The following is a 22,367-nucleotide window of genomic DNA, read 5'->3' on the forward strand; positions in this document are numbered from 1 at the left end:
CACATCAGACATGTGGAGGATGTTTAAAGATCAATTGCACAGGTTACAGAAAAGCTATGTTACTGGAAAAAAGAAAGGTAAAACCATGGATGTCCAGAGAGATGGTGAATCCAGTCAAGAAGAAAAAGGAAAAGTATGTAAAGCTTTGGAAGTTCGGATCACACGGAGCACACGAGGATTATAAAGAAGCCAGAAAAACTAAAGAAGGGAATTAGGAAAGCCAGGAGGGGGCATGAGAAGTCCTTGGCAAGTAGGATCAAGGTGAACTTCAAGGCATTTTACACATACATCAAGACCAAGAGGATAACTAGGGAGAGTATGGGACCACTCAAGGATAAAGGGGGGAGCATTTGCTTGGATGCAGAGAATGTGAGTGAGGTACTTTTAATGAATACTTTGCTTCACTATTTACCAAGGAAAAGGATATGGAGGACTAGAAGGTCAGTGCTGAGTGTGTAAATAGTTAGGATGTTGTGTTGGGCCTCCTAATGAGTATTAAGGTGGATAAGTTCACAGGGCCTGATGGGATTTGCCCCTGGTTATTGAAGGATGTAGGTGTGGAGATTGTTGGGCCCTTGACCAGTATCTTGGTGACCTCTTGAGCCACAAGCGAGGTGCAGGAATACTGGCAAGTGGCTAAAGTTGTACCTCTATTTAAGAAGGGAGCAAGGGAAAATCTTGGGAACTATAGACCGGTGAGTCTGATGTTATTTGTAGTGAAATTGATGGGGAAAATTCTTGGGGATGGGATATACTGTATGTGAATTTAGAAACCCATGACCTAATTAGAGAGAACCAGCATGGCATTGTGTATGGCAGGTCATGTCTTACCAACTTGATTGAGTTTTTTGACAAGATGACGAGATAAATTGATGAGGGTAGGGCAGTGGATATTGTTTACATGTATTTTAATAAGGTGTTTGACGAAGTCCCTCATGGCAGGCTAATCCAGAAGATTAAAACGCATGGGGTCCATGGTGAATTGGCTGTTTGGATCCAGAACTGGCTTGGGCATAGAAGACAGAGGGTACTGGTTGAAGGGACTTACTCGAGCTGGAGGTCTGTAATTAGTGGAGTTTTGCAAGGATCTGCTGTTCGTGATGTATATAAATGACCTGCATGAAAATGTAAATGGGTGAATTAGTGAATTTGCGGATGATACCAAGGTTAGTAGAGTTGTGGATAGTGTAGAAGACTGGCAAAGAATACAGAACAATATAGATCAGTTGCAGATATGGGCTGAGAAATAGCAGATGGAGATTTATCCAGATACATGTGAGATGTAGAGCCTCGAAAGGGCAAATGCAAGGAGACAATACACTGTTAAGGGCAAGATCCTTAACATTATTGCTGAACAGAGAGATCTTGGGATCCAAGTTCATTTCTCCTTGAAAGTGGCTTAATATGTCTTTAAGATAGTTAAGGTTTGCATTTATTATTCAAGACATTGAGTTTCAGAAGTCGAGAGATTATGTTGCAACTTTATAAAACTCTGGTTGGGCCACATATAGAGAATTGCATATAATTCTGGTCACCCCACTATAGGAAGGATGTTGAGGCTTTGGAGAGGTGCAGAAATAGTTTATCAGGATGCTGCTTGGTTTAGAAAGCATATGCTATCATGAGAGCTTGGATAAATATGAGGTTTTCTCTGGAGCATTGGAGGCTGAGGGGGCGACCTGAGAGGCATAGATAGAGTGGATAGTGAGCATCTGTTTCCCAGGGTTGAAATGTCTAACATCAAGGACATGCATTGAAGGTGAGGGGGTTAGGTTCAAGGAAGAAGTGAGGGATCATTTTCATTTCTCAGTGAGTTGTGGATGCCTGGAATGTGCTGCCTGGTATGATGGGAGAGGCAAATACATTAGAAGCTTTTAAGAGATGTTTGGCAAGGCACATGGATGTAATGGAGGGATATGGACATGGTGTAGGTAGGAGGGATTAGTGTTTGTGTGTTTTAGCTGGTTTGGCACACCATGGCTTGTTCCAGTGTTGTACTGTTCTGTGTTCTATATTTGTCTGTCTTTACTTGCCAGTCATTGTCTAGATGTCTAGATACTATGATTACAGTACCTCAAATGAACACAGTGTGGTGTACATGTTCTGGAAATGAAAGTGGAGCACAGGGCTGAGAAATGCAGCCTGCTTTTACTGGAACAGTGCCTGTTACAGTTACCTTTGATATGGTGTTGCATGCAACCTGTTCTTCGTTTCAAAAATTATAATAGTATTTCCCAGCTTTCTTACCAGAGAGTACTGATTGCAAGTTATCTGACAGAAAAGGGGTGAAATTTGATCTAGAGTGGGCTCCCTTGAAAGAGTATAGAAATAGATTCAGTATTTTAAAATGAGTTGGATAAATGCCTTGAAAGATTTGAGCGGCGTCCAATCAGTGATCCAAAGCATAAGATGATGTAGGTCACTCAGGTTCATCAATTGAGCATTTAAGGCATCAACTTACAGTAGTTTGGTGTTTTCAGCAGCAGCCAATCAGCGATCAGACTGATTGGCAAAAACAAATTAAAATTAGGCAGGGGTAAGTGGAGTGGACAGTGTTAGAATTGGAATTTTGAGGCTTTAGTTCTTCGAGACTGCAGCATGGAGAGGCTTGAATGAGAGTGACGTAAAAGCTGTAGGTAGATTTTATTTTCAGTTTATTTATTGTTTTCCTTCTTTATATTTGCACTGTTAGAACAGTAGGAATGCCAGGCAGGAAAGTTGAATGCTCTTCTTGAGGGATGTGGGAAAGCAGGGAGTCCGCCAGTATCCTTAAACACTACACCTGGGAGAAATGCATCCAGCTACAGCTACTATACTCCGTATTAAGGAGTGGAACTGAATAAACTCTGGATCATTTGGGAGGAAGGGCAGTGATATGTAGAGGTATAGTTACACCCAAGATGCAGGACACAGGAGACTGGGTGACAAGAAGGGGAAAGGGGTTAAACACCCAGTGCAGAGTAGCCCCGTGGCCATTCCCCTCAACAGTTATAACACTCTGGATACTTTTGGCGGGGAGGTAAGACCTAGTAGAAGAAAGACACAGTGGTCTGGTCTCTGGTACTGAGTCTGGTTCTGAGGCTCAGAAGGGAAGGAGGGAGAAGAGGTGAACTGTAGTGATAAGGGATTTGTTGATTAGGGGAACAGAACAAGAGTTCTGTGGGTAAGAACATGATTCCTCAAAGGTATTTTGCCTCCGGGATGCTAGGGTCCGGGATATCTCGGATCGAGTTCTCAGCATTCTTAAATGGGAGGGTGAACAGCCAGAGGTTGTAGTCTATGTAGGTACCAATGACATAGGTAGGAAGAGTGATGAGCTTCTGCAAAGTGTGTTCAGGGAGTTAGGTGCTAAGTTAAAGAGCAGGATCTCCAGAGTTGTGATCTCTGGTTTGCTACCCATGACACGTGCTTCTGAGGCCAGAGATAGTAAGATCATACAGTTTAACATGTCGCTAAGGAGTTGTTATAGAAGGGAGAGCGATAGATTTTTGGATCATTGGGCTCTCTTCCAGGGAAGCTGTGACCTGTACAGAAGAGACAGTTTGCACCTGAACGGGAGGGATCTATTATTTTAGCGGGAATGTTTGCTAGTGCTGCATGGGCGGGGAGGGGGGTTCAACTAGAGTAGCAGGGGGATGAGAAACTTACAGATAAAGTCAGGAATCAAAAAATTGTGTATGGTGGGACTAATGTTCTGAGCTGTGTATATTTCAATGCAAGAAGCATTGCTAAAAAAGCAGATGAGCTCAGGGCATAGGTCAGCTTGGAATTATGATATTACAGCCATTAGTGGGATGGTTGCAGGAGAGGCTGGACTGGTAGCTTAATATTCCAGCGTTCTGTTATTTTAGATGTGATAGAGTGGGAGGGATTAAAGAGGAAGGGGTGGCATTACTAATCAGGAAAAATGTCACGACAGTACTCAAGACAGACTGAGAACCATTTAGTGAGGCTTTATGTGTGAAACTGAGGAATAAAATAGGTATGACCATATTAATGGGGCTTTATTATAGACTACCCAATAGTCCTTGGGATTTAGAGGAATACATTTGCAGAGATTGCAGAAACATAAGGTTGTTATAACTAATCAGTAAACTCCAAGACCTGGGCATTCTTCCTTATGTAATTGGATCCTCAGTTGTAGATCCCAGTCAGTTCGGATTGGCAAAAAGATCTCCACAATGTCCATCAGCACAGAAGCACCACGAGGATGTGTACTTAGCCCCCTGCTCTACTTGCTTTATACTTATGGCTGTGTGTCTAAGTACAGCTCTAACAGCGTGTGCAACTTTGCTGATGGCACCACTGTTGTGGGCTGTATCAAAGGTGATGATAAATCAGCATACAGGAGGGAGATTGAAAATTTGGCAGAGTGGTGTAATAACAGCAACTCTCACTCAATGTCAGTGAGACCAAGGAACTGATTGTAGACTTCAGGAGAGGAAAACCAGAGGTCCATAAGCCAGTAAACATCGGAGGATCAGAGGTATAGAGGGTCAGTAACTTTAAATTCCTTGGTGTCACTATCTTAGAGGACCTGTCCTGGACCCATCATATAAATATATTTGCGAAGGAAGCATGGCAGCACCTCTACTTCCTCAGGAGTCTGCAGAGGCTTGGCATGTTATTGAAAACCTTGGCAAACTTTTATCAATGTGTGGTGGAAAGTGTGCTGACTGGCTGCAACACGGCCTGGCATGGGAACACCAATGCTGTTGAGTGGAAAATCCTACAAAAGGTAGTGGATTCAACCCAGTATATCATGGGTAAAACCCTCCCAAACATTGAGCACATCTACATGAAATGTTGCCATGGAAAAGCAGCATCCATCATCAAAGATCCTCACCACCCAGTCCATGCTTGCCACACCTTTCACTTACCAAGTACACCTTTGCCAGAAGACAGTCTGACCCAATCCACACTTGCCAGATCATTTTGGCTCATAGTATCATATGAGCAGCATTCATAAGGAAAACATAAGTGGAACAGTAATTAATACATAGTTTTTACAAGAACAAAAATAAACACAAAGTATAAAGTGGAAAGTGATCATATTGCTGCAAAAATGTAGTGGTTTAGGATTGTGCCTGTTGGTCCAGGAGGAGAATGGTTGAAGGGAAGTAGCTGTTCTTGAAACTAGTGGTGTGGGAATTCAGTCCTCTATACTTCTAGCCTGTGGTAGCTGCAAGAAGATGGCATGGTCCAGATGGGCATGGTTGGAATCTTTGATCATTGTTGCTTTCTTGAGGCAATGCCTCCTATAGAACACCAACATCTTTGTTAAGCTGAGGAGGTTTGACTTGTCAATGGACAACAATAAACCTCTACAGATGTAACCTGTTGAAAGTATTCTGACCCATTTCATTATAGTTTGTGTAGGAATGCAAGAAGCTGCAGAATGTGTTATACTCACTACAGAACATCACGGATAAGTTAGAGTCATGTGTTATATGACTATAATTCTGTCAAAAGAGTTAAATAGCTAATATTGATCTTAAGAACGTGAGAGATAGCAGCTGGAGTGGACTGGTTATTGAAACACCATTCGATAAGACCAAGGCTGATTTCTTTAGCTCAATTCCAGTTATACTGTACTAAACACCAATATCCCTTGATATATTTAAAGTATAAAAATCTTTCAATTATTAGTATAGGTGTAGCATCATGATATATGATGCTTTATATTTATACTTTACATTTAAAGTATAAAAATCTTTCAATTATTAGTATAGGTGTAGCATCATGATTTATAATGCTACAGAACTTAATTCCTTACATATTTACTGTCTTTTCATCTTATAAAGATTATTTTCTTTACCACCTTAATTCTTTCATAGAAGTGTTGACATTCTAGCTTACTTTGTTAAATAAGGTTTAATTATGGCTCATAAATAAATGTCCTGGGTCAAGTGTGTTAATCTTAAGCATCTTGTATGATATATTTAGAGAGGAAATACAATAGCAAGTTCAACTTCTACTGATTAATTGTTACTGCCCACTACAACACAGGAAAATTGAGGTTGCCTACTTAATGCCAGTTTGTCAGCTTTTGTCACTGTCCCTAAATTGGGAATAAATTTCTATTATATCCATATCTTAGAAAGGTGTATATTTAATAATTTTGTGCCATGTGCTTAGGCACTACAAATTCACAATCAAAATCTAAAGCCATGTTACTTTGCATCCTCTAAGTTCCTTATACCCATTGGAACAGGGCAGCCAGTAAGATCTTTGTCCTTGATTAAAGCAAAGTATAGAAATCTTGGCTGCTGATGGGAGATAGTGGTTCAGTTTTAAAAATAAAAAATAAGGAAGCTAGTTTGCTTCTTTAATTCTGTAGTAATTGAAAAAAAATTATTGCCGCGTGGGTGGCTTCCCAGGGTGAATTTAAAATTGAAGACTGCCTAGCATGAAAGCAAAGTTTAAGATTAACAGTTGAATTAAATATTTCTCCTTTGTGGTTTCTGTTGCTCATTAAAACCTTAACATTTCTTGCCTATTGCCAACCTTTGTGTAAATTTTCTTGGTTTAGTCAAGTCGTCAAGTGGACTATCATTTAACTATATACATGTATACCATTAAATGGACCTATACATCTACAGTATAGGTCCATTTAAAGGAGAATGTACATTCTGTGAGGGGAATACATGTCCGAGTGGATTCCCCAGAAACTTGCTTCAAAGACACTTTGTCATGGTGATAATTGTGATGCATAATTATACAATGAAAAGCTATGCAAAAATAAATTTTACTTTTATTTAAGAGTTACATGCTCTTCCTTTAATGGGTACACATAACACACCTGAGCTCAATGCCTTCTATGCTCGCTTTGACCATCAAGACACGGAGGAGCCATCACGAACTCCCTTAGTCCTCTAAGGGAGGACTTATGATTTCTGTTGCTGTGGCCAATGTGTGAGCATTCTTCAGGAGGGTGAACCCATGGAAAACATCCGTCCCAGATGATGTACCTTTCTGAGTACTAAAAACCTGTGCTGACCAACTAGCTGAAGTGTTCACTGAGATCTTTAACCTCTTGCTTAAGCAGTCTGAGGTACCCACCTGATTCAAGGTCCAGGACAATAGTCATTGAGGCAGGTTACCGTGTTCTTCTTGGGCTTCAATTATACCAGTGACTAAAGAAGAACGTGGTAACCTGCCTCAATGACTGTCGTCCAGTAGCACTTACTGGCATCCACAGTAATGAAGTGTTTTGAGAGGTTGGAGATTAAACACATCAACTCTTGCCTGAGAAGCGACTTGGATCTGCGCCAGTTTGCTTACTGGCACAACAAGTCTACAACAAATGCCATCTCATTGGCTCTTCACTCAACACTGGGACATCTGGACACCAAAGATGCGTAGTTCAGGATGTTCTTTATCAACTACAGCTCGGCATTCAATGTTACCATCCCCTCAGAACTGATCAGTAAGCTTCAAGACCTTGGTCTCAATGCGTCCTTGTGCAATTGGATTCTCAATTTCTTCACTTGCAGATCCCAGTCAGTTCAGATTGGCAGCAACATCTCCACTTCTCCATCAGCACAGGTGCACCCCAAGTTTGTGTGCTTAGACCCCTGCTCAATTCACTTCACACTTAGGATAGTGGCAAAGCATGACTCCAAGGCCATATTTATGTTTGCTGACGACACTGCTATAATAGGTGATGATGAATCAGCATATAGGAGGGAGATTGAAAATCTGGATGAGTGTAGCCACAACTACAACCTCTTACTCAATGTCAGCAAGACGAAGGAGCTAATTTTTGACTTTCAGAGGAAAAAAACAGAGGTCCATGAGCTAGTCCTCATTGGGGGATTTGAGGTGGAGGGCATCAGCAACTTATAATTCCTCGGTGTTACCATTTCAGAGGACCTGTCCTGGGCCTAGCACATTGTTGCAATTATGAAGAAAGCACGGCAAAGCCTTTACTTCCTTAGGATTTGTGAAGCATGACATCTAAGGCTTTGACAAACTTTATAGATGTGCAGTGGAGCATATATTGAATGGCTGCATCACAGCCTAGTATGGAAGCACCAACGCCCTTGTCCATCACGGGGAAAGCCCTCTCCACCATTGAGCATATCCATATGAAGCTTTGTTGCAGGAAAGCAGCATCCATCATCAGGGACCCCCATCACCCAGCTCATGCTCTCTTCTTGTTGCTGCCATCAGGAAGGAGGTACAGGAGCCTCAGGACTTAACACCACCAGGTTCAGGAACAGTTACTGCCCCTCAGCCATCAGGCTCTTGAATAAAGGAGTTAACTTCACTTAGTTTCATTTGCCCAATCACTGACATGTTCCCATATCCTATGGACTCCATTTCTAGGAACCTTTATTTCATGTTCTTGATTTTTTATTAGTTGTTGTGATAATTATGATTATCTCTTAATTTTTGTATTTGCGCAGTTAATTGTCTTTTGCACACTGGATGTATATACCCTTTTGGTGTGGTCTTTCATTGATTTTATTATGAATATTGGATTTATTGAATACACTTGTAGCAAATCTTGTGTGTGTGTGTGTGTGTGTGTATGGTTGCTCGTGTCGACCAAATTATATTTTGTCTGAAAATGATTATGCAAGTGCCTCTTTTTTGATTCTGATTGTTAATATCTAATCCAAAGACTGAATTGAGATGACTAAGTATGATGTCTGTATCGGTTTGATAACCCATTGGGGACCCATTTTCTGTAATATATATTTTTACGGACTGGTGTACTGGATGGTGATTTGCAGTCACTCCACTTATGTTTTTATGAGTTGCTTTATCCTATTGTATTGTCAGCAAACTGCCTAATCAATCTCATTGACATGGGATGCGGAAATTGTTAACAAACAGTACTTGCTGTTTAATCTTTGCTATTCAGTACATATCCAAATTCTATTTAAAATTGTCTGCTTTGTTCAAACCAACAGAATGGCACTGTGCTCCTTCATTGCCACAGAATAACTTGGTACATACACAGTACTCTGTGAGGAGGGAGCTACTAAAGCAATTCATCTTTTACTGGCAGAGGTGTGAAATTAATCATGCAGGAATCTGACAGGTGACATTTGGGTCATTATACAGATGTTAACAATTTTCTGTGCTTAGAGGTGGGTGACAGAACAGCAGATTAAAAAACTCAGGTGATTTGCTCTCCCATGGGATAGCCATGTTTCTGATTGAATGTCTAGATATGCAACTTGTAGGAATATCACTTTTTTTTTTACACGTCTTTTAACCATTTTGTTTCTGATATTCCCCTTCACTTCAGTTTTTATTTTATTAGATCTTTTGTCCCCTCACTATTGATTCCTCTGCCTTCTGCCTGCTTTTTCTTTCCCATCTTCCCCCTCCCCCCACCCCATAGTTGAGCAGTTAAAGAATCAGCACAGAAACCAATCCCTTTAGCTGTTCTTACTGATCCTGTATGATTATAAAAATAGGATTGCACAGCACAGGAGGAGACCAATCTTCCCACTCTGGTGCTGTTGGCTGCAAAAATAATGTGAATCTGTTCCTTTCACCTACCTAGCACGTTTCTGATTTTCATGTATTTATCCAGTTTCCTGCTGAAATTCTCATTTAAATCTGCTTCCATGCAGTGGACATCCAGCCACAATATTTTTTTTTTGATTTAAAAAAAATCCTCCACCTTGTCCTCTGGCAACCGGAACAAAAAAAAACACACAGGATTCTAGTCGCTGCTAAAAAAATATAGACGAAAGCTGGTAATACTCAATTGATTTCTAGAATGTAAGAATTTTGTAAGTGTAGAGATTAAGTAAATAAAGAATTCACATTAAAAGAATGGGACTGATACAGGATTATATATTTCACCTTTCTACAATCCAGCAATGACCACTTCTCTAATGTATTTCATTGAGTACTTGTATTTTATAATAACATCAGGCATTGAAAGATGCTACCTAAGTTTTCTTTCTTTTACCACTGATATCAGTGTAGCATTGTGGAAACGTTAGTTACAGATTTTGTCAAATAGCACCTCATATTTGTATTAGAACTTTGTAGTTGGATATAATTATTTGCAGTTGGGGCTGGAGGTGTGGGAGAAACTGGAACATCTGGGAAACCCAGATATTTAGGAGCAGAATGTGCAAATTCCTCATGGATAACACTGGATGTCAGAATGAAACCTGTGTCATCAGAGCTGTGCTGCAACAGCTCTGCTACCTACACCACAACGCCATAATGAAATGGTGTGCACGTTATTCATGAGAATATGGATAAAAAAGAGACCGTGGTACATCCTAAATGATTTGTGCCATTGTAGGTTATACTTGTGATACAAAAGGAATACTTTGTGTGTTTATTGGCAATCACTCATTCTACAGGTTTGCAGTGAAGGATCATTTGCCATCTATGGAACCTTATGCCATAGGAGCCAGAAATACTGTTTCAGACAAAGGATCTCCAATCCAAAATATTCACTTTGTTTCCCTTTCAACTGATAATACCTGACCTGAGTATTAGTAGCATTATCTGTTTTTATTTTAGATTCTCAGCTTCTGCATTTTTTAAAAACTTCCATGTTCCATGACATTTAGTGTATGAACAAGTCTGATATTGATAGACTATAGTATACCAAGGGGTATAAGCTTGTGGGGATTAAGGGGAAAGTGAAGTAGATGATCATCCAGGATCTCAATGAATGAAGCAGTAGAACTGAATGTTTATTAATCTCCTTGTATCAATATAGGCAAGTTTACTTCCTCCTGCTGCTGTATCTGTAGACAAGGAAAGGGCAAATCATTCTGGATCCCATTACTTAATTGCTCTGCAGTTCTCGTCTGTAGTTTACATATGTCTGGCTATCAGGAAGGGATGTTGTTATGCTTGGTGTGCTTCTGTAGTATGCACATGTTTGGTGGTCAAGCTCCAAGGCATTAACAATTTGTTCACCAGCATCAGTGGGAGAAATAGCTTTGGATTTAACATCCACAAAACAAAGATCCTTTAGCAAATTCCACTACACAACACCACACATTTAGGATAGCACTTGAGAGTCTCAAGTTCCTTAAGGAGCATGAAGCAATTCAGTGTAACAGGTGAAAGGAGCACACCAACTACCTCCCAGGTCAGGTATTTCTTACCTCACCTGTGGAAGAATCTGCAGATCACTCATCAGCCACCTCAGAAGCTACAGAACTCGAGTGGAAGTCAGTCATTTTTGACCCTGATGAACTTCCAAAGGAGCTGCTGCTCCCATAGTTGTGAAGAAAAGCTATAAAACCTTGTCGCTAATCTCCCATTTTCTTGATTCTTTGTCGCTTACATGTTGAAGGTACTCCATGGCATTGTTAGGTAGGAAGTTAATAAAGCAGTGTGCTTGAAGAGGAGGAGAAAGGTTGCCCTCGTGTGCCTCTAGGTGTGTTTGTATTGTAACAGCTGTTGAAATTAGTCTGGCTTGCCTAGCAGCACTCCTGATGTATAAATGATCCAATCTACCTTATTCTAACTACAGCAGGGACTCGCTCATGCTATCTTGCCATCTGCTGTCGGAAACATGGCCATTACTTGTGCTGAGCAAGAATCAAAATTGCTAATAAGCCATGAAATAATTTGAACATATTCTGTGCGGAAGTAGTCTTTCTGCACTCAGTTATCCTCCATTGGTTTTGGAAGAAGCCTGTAGCAGGCCTGAAATCTTAAAAATGGGGCAGTGGCATAAGGAAATCATCTCTCTCTCTCTCTCTCTCTCTCTCACCCTCAGCTCCCCCCTGCCCTCCCCCTCAGAGAGCCAAACCTGTTAAAGGCACTTTCTATTGATTGATATTGAAGATTTGTAGCTCATGATTTTTTTTTACTTTGTTAAAGATGTTTCCTCCCCCCAACACTTATTTGCACGCATGTTTATTTTTGGTGCTGTGATGTTGCAAGTCTTTTGTGATGGTGTCAACTTTCTGCCTCCTCATTTTTTGTCTCTAATGCCTTTGTCATTCTCTTTTTAATAAGCTATCTATCTTCTCTAGCACAATTTGTTTTCTTTTCTCTTTGCTCCCATACCAAAAGCAGTTACTGAAAACAGTGTTTCACTAGAATGTTCTGTGCAGCTCTAACACATAATGTCTAATGTCCAATATACTGCCGCCATGCCAGTTCTTCTCCCACAGTTGTACTGAAAAAAAAATTGCATGCAGAGTTTAAACATTTGGAATAAAAAGTAGGCATAAATAAACCTGGAACTTCCTATGTGACAATGCCATGGAGTAACTTCAACGCAATGACTACACAGAATCAAGAAGATGGGAGGTTAGTAATGAATAATAAATGCCTGCTTTAGCAATGATGTATGTGCTCATCCCAAAAATAACTCCCCTGCCCCATCCAGAAGGGTTTAAAAGAATTTTTTATTTATCATTTCTTTGACCAAATAGAAAAAAATATCAGTTCTGTTTTGTTTATCAATGTAAAGTTTAGACCATTCCAGTGCAAATTAGTTGAATATGCCCATATAAAATCAAATATGAATCATAATTCATCTTGGGTACCCAATTTTGGCATTGGTTTATTATTGTCACATGTACAGTGACAATCTTGTATTGAATACTGGTTATACAGGTCAAGTCATTGCACAGTGCATTAAGGTAGAATAAGGTAAAACAATAACAATGCAGAATAAAGTGTAAAGCCATAGAGAAACACGGCGCGGGTAAATGGTAAAGTGCAAGATCATGATGAGGGAGATTGGGGTCAAGAGTCCATCTTATTGTACCATTCAAGAATCCAATAACAGTAGTACAAAGCTGGCCTTGAGCCTGCTGGTACGTGCTTTCAGGTTTTTGTATCTTGTGCCTGACATGAGAAATGACAAGAATGCCTTGTCTAGGAAAATGAAGCTTTCAACCCTCTCAGCCTAAACACCATTGATGTAGACAAGAGCACGTGCACCACTCTCCCTCCCCCACCCCTTCTAAAATCAATGACCAACATGACCATTGGTTTGCTGTACACATTCTGGTTGTTACTCTAGTCTGTGGGTTCTTGTAAGGGATTGCCAATGGTTTTGCATGTTTTATCCTTTGGTATTGTCACACCAGTAATTCAGTCAGTGTCACCAAGATTGGAGTAAGTTTTGTTCAGCCAGTAGGGCAAGCAATCACAACCAGACTGCTGGAGCTGCCAGTGCCTAATGTTCTTCTTCAACTCAGTCACTTTACTAAACAACGCCTAAGCACCTAGTTATCTTGATGTATTTATTAGAAAGGCTCCTGAATAAAACATTGCACCAAATCTTTACTGTGGTATAATGGCAAAAAAAAGGAATTGCATAAAAATTGAATGAATAAAAATTGCAGCCTGTATTTGGGGATAAAAATCATTACTTTATTCTTTGTAGTAAGATTGAACAGTTAAGTTGTATTGCCAACTGGTTTTGTATATTTTACTATATTAAAATTACCAATTAATGCAATTTATTTTGTTTGATTAGTAGGTAATTTGTTTTATTCAGTGCAATGGCAAATTTTCTTTGTTTTGAATGTACCAGCTTCAAAGCCAATTCAGATTACTGTTGACAAATTAGGTGAGTGGGCAAAGAAAGGGTTAAAAAAAAAGCTCTTGAAACAGCCCTAATGGGTCAGGAGGAGTGGGTGTGGTTATTATCATAAATCCATACCAAGACTCCTCAAGTTCTCAGTGAGATGTCTTTAAAGCATCTGCTCTCTTGACTTTGGTCATCCATTTGCTGTAGGAGCCAATAGTTAAAGCTGAGGACTATCATCTAGATTAGGTATCAATCCATTTCTTCTCAGGCATATGCAAACTATTTTAAGAAGTGTAATATTTTGGTTCAGGTATTTGAGCATATACCTTTCAATGATGAAATGATTGAATTCCAAAATAATCAAGTTGAGCCTGTCCCCTACAGTCTTGATTTTTGTAACTAACCATGTCACGATTTGCAGGAATGTCTTCAATTAAAGTATCTGAATTCTGGAGCTTCTGAACCTCCTTACCTCCTTCACTTAAACATGTTATCTGATTAATTTCACATTATTTTTCTGAGAACTTGCTATATTTTATAGATTAGGAAGTAACTGGGCTTCAAAAGTTAATCATTATTTTTAATGTGCTGTGGGATGTCCTGGAGTATTGAAACTCACTGGGAAAAATACAAATTCGTTTGTTCTATATTCAGCATATTCCTTCCAATGCCCAGGCATTGTTTCTTGAAAAATGTTTCACCATCTCTTAACCTTTTTTGCTTTTTGAAATGTTACCGAGTAAAAATTAATTGTAGATGCCTAGGTATTCTTGGAGTGGGCACTTGCATTCCATGAAGCTTTAGGCATTTCTTTGTTATAGCTTTTAAGTTATAGCTCTGTGATAATTAGTGCCTGTTACTGATTTCCGCAATAATTACTACTTAGCAACATGATGTGTGCATTAAAATTTGATTTGAAATAGCCTGAGAAGTTTTCACTTCATATTCATCCAACTATGTGAAAAGTTGTAAAACTTTTATTGAGATGGAGGTGTAAAGAGGACAGAAGATGCATAAAGAGAATTAAAGTCTTTTCAAGTTGCACATGATCTGTGTTTTAAATTTGGCATAACAGTTTTGGGAAGTAATCTGAATCTGTTCTTGACCACAAACAGTAAATGAACAGCAGCAAGAACTTCTATTTGTATCTGCATTCTTGATGTATTGGGAGAGTTACTGCAAAAAATCTAGTACCTGAACAAGTAAAGGGAATAGCTGGGTAGATAACCTAGCTCACGGAGGAAAAATAGAGAGGGTTTATGAAATATCTTAAAGAAAGAGAGACAGGGAGTTTTGATATCCTGGAATTTTAGCATTTAGGCAGGTGATGACTTGACTGGTGATTCAGTTAATCCTTTCATCAGACTCGATTCTCCTGCTGCACAGAAAAAGACAGAAAGGCAGAGGTAAGGTCATAGATTTGCAAATTGTGAGAATTTTAAAATCAGGTGAATGTTCGTTTGAGACCTGATGAATGTCCTAAAATGGTGATGGAAGGTGAAAGGATTTTTTTTTTGCATTAGAACTTGCCAAATGCAAGGCCCACATTGATTGCCCTTAAAAAAGTATTGCTGAGCTTCTACCTTGAGTTGTTGCATTTCTGCTGAAGGTAATCCTACTATGCTGTTGGATTTGGAGTTAAAAGATTTGGGCCCAGTGACATCTTTTAAAATCAGAATGGATTTTGAGGAGAAACTGTAGAGTTTCAGTACATGGTGTCCTCATATACCAGCTGAAGATGCCTTCGGTGGTTGAGGTTTCAGGTTTGGGAAATATTGTGGGAGCAATCACAGAGTAACTGTGGTGTATTTTGCAGATTTTGTACACTGTTTGCCAGTAGTGAAGGGAATGAATGTTTGATGAGCTTCTGTGGTGTGGAGCTTCGTGAGAGTTGGAGATACACTCATTCATGCAAATGGAGAGTATTACACCACACTTCTGAATTGTGCCACTTAGACAGTATATGGTAGGGCACCAAGGAATGCTGATGAACATAGAGATCTAGTCCATAGGTCCCTGAAATAGTAACACATGAGAATAAGGTGGTGAAGTTACTTGCTATGCTTGCTTTTGTCAGGCCATAGACTATTAGAAAACACTGAAGAAGTAACACTTGGAGTATAGTGTGCAGTTCCAGTGGCAAGGATATGATTGTGGTTAGGGATTACAGAGGAGGCTTATTTGGGTGAATCCTAGTTTGAAGGAATTGCTTTTGGGGAAAGAGAGGATCACATAGGCTTGTTTTCTCTGTTGCAAAGGTTGCTTGTGGGCTGATACAGTGCTTATAAGAAGTACTCACCCCACTTGGAAGTTTTCATGTTTTATAGTTTTATAACATTGATTCACAGTGAATTTAATAAAGACTCTTCCGTGTCAAAGTGAAAATAGATCTCTACAAAGTGATCTAAATTAATTTCAGGTCAGTATTTAGTAGATGCATCTTTGGCAGCAATTACAGCCTTGAGTCTCTTGGTAGGTCTCTTTCAGCTTTGCACATCTGGAGACTGCAATTTTTCCCCATTCCATTTTACAAAACTACCTTCGCAAGCCTTCCAGGGCCTTCTGCAGTGAAGTATTCCCACAGCATAATGCAGTCACCAACAAGATTCATGTAGGGCTAGTCAGTTTTTGATGATGTGCAGTTTCTGGCTTATGCCAAATATAGTGCTTAGTCTGATGGCCAAAAAGCTCAATTTTGGTTTCATCAGACCATAGAACCTTCTTCCAGCTGACTTCAGAGTCTCTGACGTGCCTTCTGGCAAACTCTAGCTGAGATTTCATGTGAGTTTCAAAGTATGTGGCTGAATTGACGAGATTGTCTGAACATTGTCAGTTTGGTGATGGGCTTAATGATGCACTGAGAGGTTGTTCAGTTTGTGGACTCTTACAAGAAAGCTTTCAAAAATGGCTCCTATCTAAAGCTCAACTCTCATTTAAAAGTACAATAATCTGGAGGAACTCAGCAGGTCGGGCAGCATCCGTGGAAACGAGCAGTCAACGTTTCGGGCTGAGACCCTTCATCAGGACTGAAGAGGGAGGGGGCGGGGGGGTATCAATGGAAGCAGCAGATAGAAATGCAATTGAGTTGTAGTCAGGAATGAAAGTGAACCTAAAGAAAATTGCAACGTCTCAGCAGAAACCGGTCTGGTCAAACAAATTGTGTTACAGTTGTGGCAGGGGCTTTCATACAACCAGACTAATGAAGGCTTAAAGGTGCAACTTGCAAAGAATGCAACAAGGTAGGACAGATACAAATAACATATCGGGAAGACAAAAATAAATGGACTGTGCAGGGAAAAGAAAATTATTAAAATGTCAAGTTGCAGTTTCAGAACAGCTCTAGTCTACCTGCTGTTGATGAAAAATCTGACAGCGATGAGAGTGACACAGGGCTAGGTAGCCTTGAGATTTATAACATGAAAACTAACATGAAATAAGCAATATGGCTTACACCAGAAACGATCAGCAAGTTAATTAAAGTGGAATTGCGTGCTTCCTTGGCTGTTTCAGTCATTCCACAAAATGAGTTTGAGTGACATTTCAAAGATACTGAACTAAGGCCTGCGGATATCCATTTAAGAATTTATAATGCAGAACTCCTGTGGGAATACAGACCAACAAGCCACATTGGGCTCATATGTGATAAAACAGGAGGGCCAGCATTGTCGAGCCATGAGTGGCTGAAACAACTAGAACTTGATTGGAGATCCATCCACTGTTTACGTGCCATGTCCTCTGCAATAGAGTCAACTGAAAGTGAATGAAAAAGGCACTGGAAGATGCCATAGCAGTATTCAAGGATGGCATTGGAAAACTCAAACATCTCAAGGGTAAAATAGTGTTAAATGAAAATGTGATACAAAGCCCATCCAGTTCCTTATACTATCTGTGATAAAGTAGCCAGTGAGCTGGATCGCACAGAGACTGAAGGAATTCTTTCCAAGGTTAAGTGTTGCCCATGGGCAATGCCAGTGGTCCCAGTAGCTAAGAAGAATAGGTCTTTTAGGATCTGTGGTGACTTTAAGGTCACCAACACCCCAGTATGGAAAGTGAACCAGTATTTCCTGCCAGGTTAGATTTTATCTTTGTGAGCCTTTCTGGAGGAAAACACTTAAGCAGAGTGGACTTAGCTGAGGCCTACCTACAGATGGAGATTTAAGAAAATTTCTAAGTGTTTTTCAGCATAAACACTCACAAAGGGCTTCATCACTGTAATGGGCTTATTTTTGAAGTAGCATCTGTACCTGCACTCTGGCAGAAAGTTATTGACCAGGTGCTGCAATGTTTCCCAGGCACTCAATGTTATTTGGATGATGTTACTTGGATGACATCGTTGTTACTGGTAATGATCACAAGAAACATCTCCAAAATCTCAAAACAGTGTTAAAAAGATTAAAAGATTATGGGCTCAGAGCATGACACAACAAGTGAATTCTTTAAACCAAGCATCACATACCGTGGTCACGCTATTGACACACAAGAATTACAAAAGTGTGCTGAGAAAATTCAAGCAGTGGTAGATGTTGCAAGGTCAAATGACGTGTCACAGTTGCAGTCCTTTTAGGGATTTGTCAATTGCAATAACAGGTTCTAGCCAAGCATGGCAACTGTGCTCCACCTCTTGAACTCATTACAGGTGTCCCCGACTTACGGACAACTCGTACTTACGGACCAAGGAAGGAGAACGCCGTCCGCCATTTTAAGTCAGATCATGACACCGTCCACCATTTTAAGTCGTTGCCATTGACACTGTGTTGTGTGTTTAATTTTGTGTGTGGCTTAAATTTTTCGTAGTAAGATTCACCCTGACCCCCCCCCTCCCCCCGCATTCTGGTCAGCTGGTGGTGCAGTGAGATCAGCGCCGGGCTCGAGAACGGAAGTTCCCGAGTTTGATTTAGTGACAGACCGCTCCTGTGCCAGGTTGATGTTGATCCAGTGACTCCCGTACCACCCGTGTCGGGTTGATGTCGAGGTCGCAACTTGACCTCGTAAATAAAAACATTGCCACCTCCAGTTTAAATTCCCATGTGGAATATTGTGGAAGATCAAATACTCAAACCCAGCACAGCCCCCACCTGCCCCATTTAACCTGTCTCAGTGTGGCGGACTTTAGGACCCGGAGAATTCTGTGCGATGGTCCTTAGGACCCAGCGGACCTCGGGAGCCGGCGCAGCTCTGGACACGCCGCCCGCAGTGTTTCTGTTCCATTGACGGGAAGCGATCGCGATTGAAAATAAAGTGGAAATAATAAAGCGTTTGGAAAGAGGTGAAATGCCATCGGTCATTGGAAAAGCGTTAGGCTACAGTCAGTCAATGATCGGAACAATTTTAAAGGGTAACGGATAAAGTGAGAATAATGGAGCATGTGAAAGGCCCTGCCCCGATGAAAGCTACAATTATTAACTAAGCAATGCAGTGGTTTAATTATTGGAATACATACATTTCTTAAGTGTTTTATATGCATAGAAAGGTAAAATATATACTAAGACAAACGTTTGACTAACTGACGATAAATAATACTGGATGTACTTATTCCGACTTACGTACAAATCCAACTTAAAGACGGACTCAGGAACGGAACTCGTACGTAACCCAGGGACTGCCTGTACTACAGATCAGGAAGAAATGGCAATTGTTGAAGCAGTGTGAGGAGGCTTTTCAAAAAGTAAAGCAATGGTGACGTGCAACCCTGTATTCACACATCATGATCCCCATCGTCCAGTGAAGTTTGCTTGTGACGCTTCATGGTGTAGGTATAGTCATGTTATGAGTGACAGAAGAGGGCATGTCCTGGGTGATGGGAGTTCTATGCATCTCATTCCCTTACTGCTGCAGAGAAAAAATATGCATAGTTTGACAGAAGCTTTGAGTCTGGTTTTGTGTGTAAAATGTTTCAATCCATACTTGTATGGGAGAGTGTTTATCCTTATTACTGATTATTAGCCACTGCTATCCATTTTCAACCCACAGAAGGACAAATGCAGGGATGGGCTCTGTTTCGTAGAGAACACAATTACAAGATTGAATCCAAGAGAACAACTAATCATGGAAGTGCTGATGGATTGTCCTGTTTACCCTTGGAAAAGGAAATACCTGAAAAATTTACAAATGAGAAAATTATTCTTGATGCATTCTCCCTAATGCAAATTGAAAGTCTGCTTATTACAGAAAAGGGAAACCAGAAAAACTCCATTCTCTCTCAGGTCTACATGGTCACCTAAAATGGCTGGCATGTGCAGCAGAAATTTGCGTTACCCTATTTTTACCAGCACTGGAATGTTCAAAGGAGGTTCACTAAAATGAATCCAGGATTGAACAGTTTGTCATATGAAGAGTGTTTGTTGGCTCTGGACCTGTATTCACTAGAATTTAGAAGAATGAGGGGTGAAAGGCCTTGATAGAATGGATGTGGAGAGGATGTTCCCTATGGTGGGAGTGTCTTAAGACCAGGGGATGCAGCCTCAGAATGGGGGGGGGGGGGGGTGCCCTTTTAGAAAGGAGATGAGGAGGAATTCCTTTAGCCTGAGAGCAGTGAATCTGGAATTCTTTGCCATAGGCAGCTGTGGAGGCTGTCTTTATGTATATTTAAGGCAGAAGTTGATAGCTTCTTGATTGGTCAGGGCATGAAGGCATATGGGGAGAAGGCAGGAGATTAGGGCTGTCAGGAAAATTGGGTCAGCCATGATGAAATGGCAGAGCAGCCTTGATGGATCAAATGGCCTAATTCTGTTCCTATGTCTTATGGTCTTGTGTGTGAGTAGTGAAAAATTGGTGATATCCATAAAAATACTGAAATATGCTTCAGCGTCTTTTGGAAGGAGTGATGAATAGAAGTTAGCATTAAGGAAAAGCCCTGTGAAGTGCTAGATGCTCCACTATCATCAGAACAATCAAACAAATGAGCTGGTGCAGGAAAGTCTAGTTAACCCATCTGGCTACACTTTTCAACAAGTGGAAGATTGGAAGATTCGCCGGACATGTTCCCTATACAGTGCTGTGTTATGTCACATGCAATAATCACAAGAACTGTAGTGTTTTTTTTGGGTAGTAGGCATTATTTTTTTCATTGTCATTACATTCTGTAATTTAGCTATGGCCAGTATTCCATTTATTAGCTGATCAGAAACAAAATCTTTTAAGAAAAGAATTTGAGTTGTCACTAGTTATTCTGATTATACCTCTGATTTATTCTTTTAGCTGTAGCCGAGGTGAAACTGCGAGAGGACCAGTATACTTTGGACCATATGCGTGTTTTTGGCATGTACAATTACCTGCACTGTGATAGGTGGTATCAAGACAGCGTCTATTATGTTGATCAACATGAGAGAGTAATGCACTTGGCTGTCACGTTGGTAAGTTCATCTTAATTATGTTTGTTTTTAATGTCTAAATATGTTGTAAGTTTGTGAAGGATGAGAGACTTAACCTCCGTAAAGGGACCTGTCAATTCTAATAACTCTTTTGTAGGATAGATAATAATGAGATAAATAATTGATTGAAAATGAATTTTCAATCAATGAATTGCAACTTATATATTTTAAGCCAGTAATTTTCGTTCTGGGCACGAAGGAAAAACTACAGCATTAGTTTTAAGGTAAAAATATCACTTATGGTTATAGGTGCTTTATTAGATGCTGATGAAAGTATGGGTCAGACAGTGTCTGCTTGTACCAAAAAGTGAAACAAAGCAACAGAGAACTTGACCTCATGCTGTCCCTTTATACTACAAACTGGTATAAATTCGTTAGGTAAGGGAATCTGAAAAGGGTGCACACCACTAATCACCAGCTTCCATTCTTTGAAACAACCTTCCACCACCACTATCTGTTTCCTACCTTCGAGCTAATTTTAAGTATTAATCTTGTTAAATGCTCTTCCAGTTTTCTGATTTATTCTCTGATATTTAGTTCCATAATTTTTTCTGCCATTTTTTTAATCAGAAAATTTATCAGATCATAGAACTGTTAGAATTGTGTGTGCCAGGCATTCATCATTTTATTTCTACATTCCCAGCTGTTGCTCTTTTTCCTCCTTTACAGGATTTTGATTTTCTGTTTTTTTTTAATTATTTGGTCCTATGTCCCTGGATCTGTTCTCTCCCATATGTATCTTTTGAATAAGATGTTCTGAAAATTCAAATAAATTTCACTGTGGGGCTTTTGCTCTGGTTTAGTGGATTTAGTTTGTTGAGCAGGATCATTCCCCTGCCACATCTGTAAGCTATTTCAAGTTCAAGCTCTATCCAGTGTGCCCTAGCATTACTAAGACCTTGCTCATCATTTTCTAGAAAGATTATCTGATCATGATTGCATTGTTTATTGGAGCTTGCTGAGTGCAATTTGACTGCTGTGGATTCCATTTTGTAATATTAACTTCGAAGCACGTGGGGATCAATGCTGTCCTTTAAATCACATTATTTGTGCAATGTCTTGAGGTCTTGGCCTTTAGATACCTTTACCTCAAATGATCAAAGGTTGTGCTAGTATATTAAATACAATTGTGAATCTCATCATAGATATCTGTCTTTGCTGAGAGATGACTCCTGAAATATGGGAAGTGGTGTACATTTTTTTGTTGTATGCAGTGTAGTGCTACAGGGACAATTTGGGGAAGAATGTTGAACACTCATTAGAAGGATAGGCAAACAAGTATCAGCATCCTATTGAGACCAGTGGCCCGAGGGTTAAAGCCCTAGTTGAACTCAACTGGTTGTGCTTGGGGCAGCCACATTATTTGTATGCTTGACATTAGACTTCTGAAACAAACATTTGTTTTTGAGCTGTCTTGGAAAAAAGATTACAGGGCAGACAGAGAAAAAGATTCAATATGGTGCTGACTGTTTTTGTGAAGAAGTGCAGCATCCTACTGACTC

At 40.0% G+C, this 22,367-nt stretch overlaps 1 protein-coding gene across 1 annotated transcript in view; it reads left to right on the forward strand.

Annotated features, from left to right (window-relative positions):
• nudcd1 (NudC domain containing 1) overlaps window positions 1-22,367 on the forward strand; it is a 169,842-nt gene that overhangs the window by 11,968 nt on the left and 135,507 nt on the right. The window contains exon 2 of the mRNA XM_073050012.1: window positions 20,693-20,847. Within this exon, the coding sequence (XP_072906113.1) occupies window positions 20,693-20,847 (155 nt within the window). The remainder of the gene's footprint in view (window positions 1-20,692; window positions 20,848-22,367) is intronic.

This window comes from Hemitrygon akajei, chromosome 1, assembly GCF_048418815.1.
Source record: "Hemitrygon akajei chromosome 1, sHemAka1.3, whole genome shotgun sequence".
Classification (NCBI taxonomy): Eukaryota; Metazoa; Chordata; class Chondrichthyes; order Myliobatiformes; family Dasyatidae; genus Hemitrygon; species Hemitrygon akajei.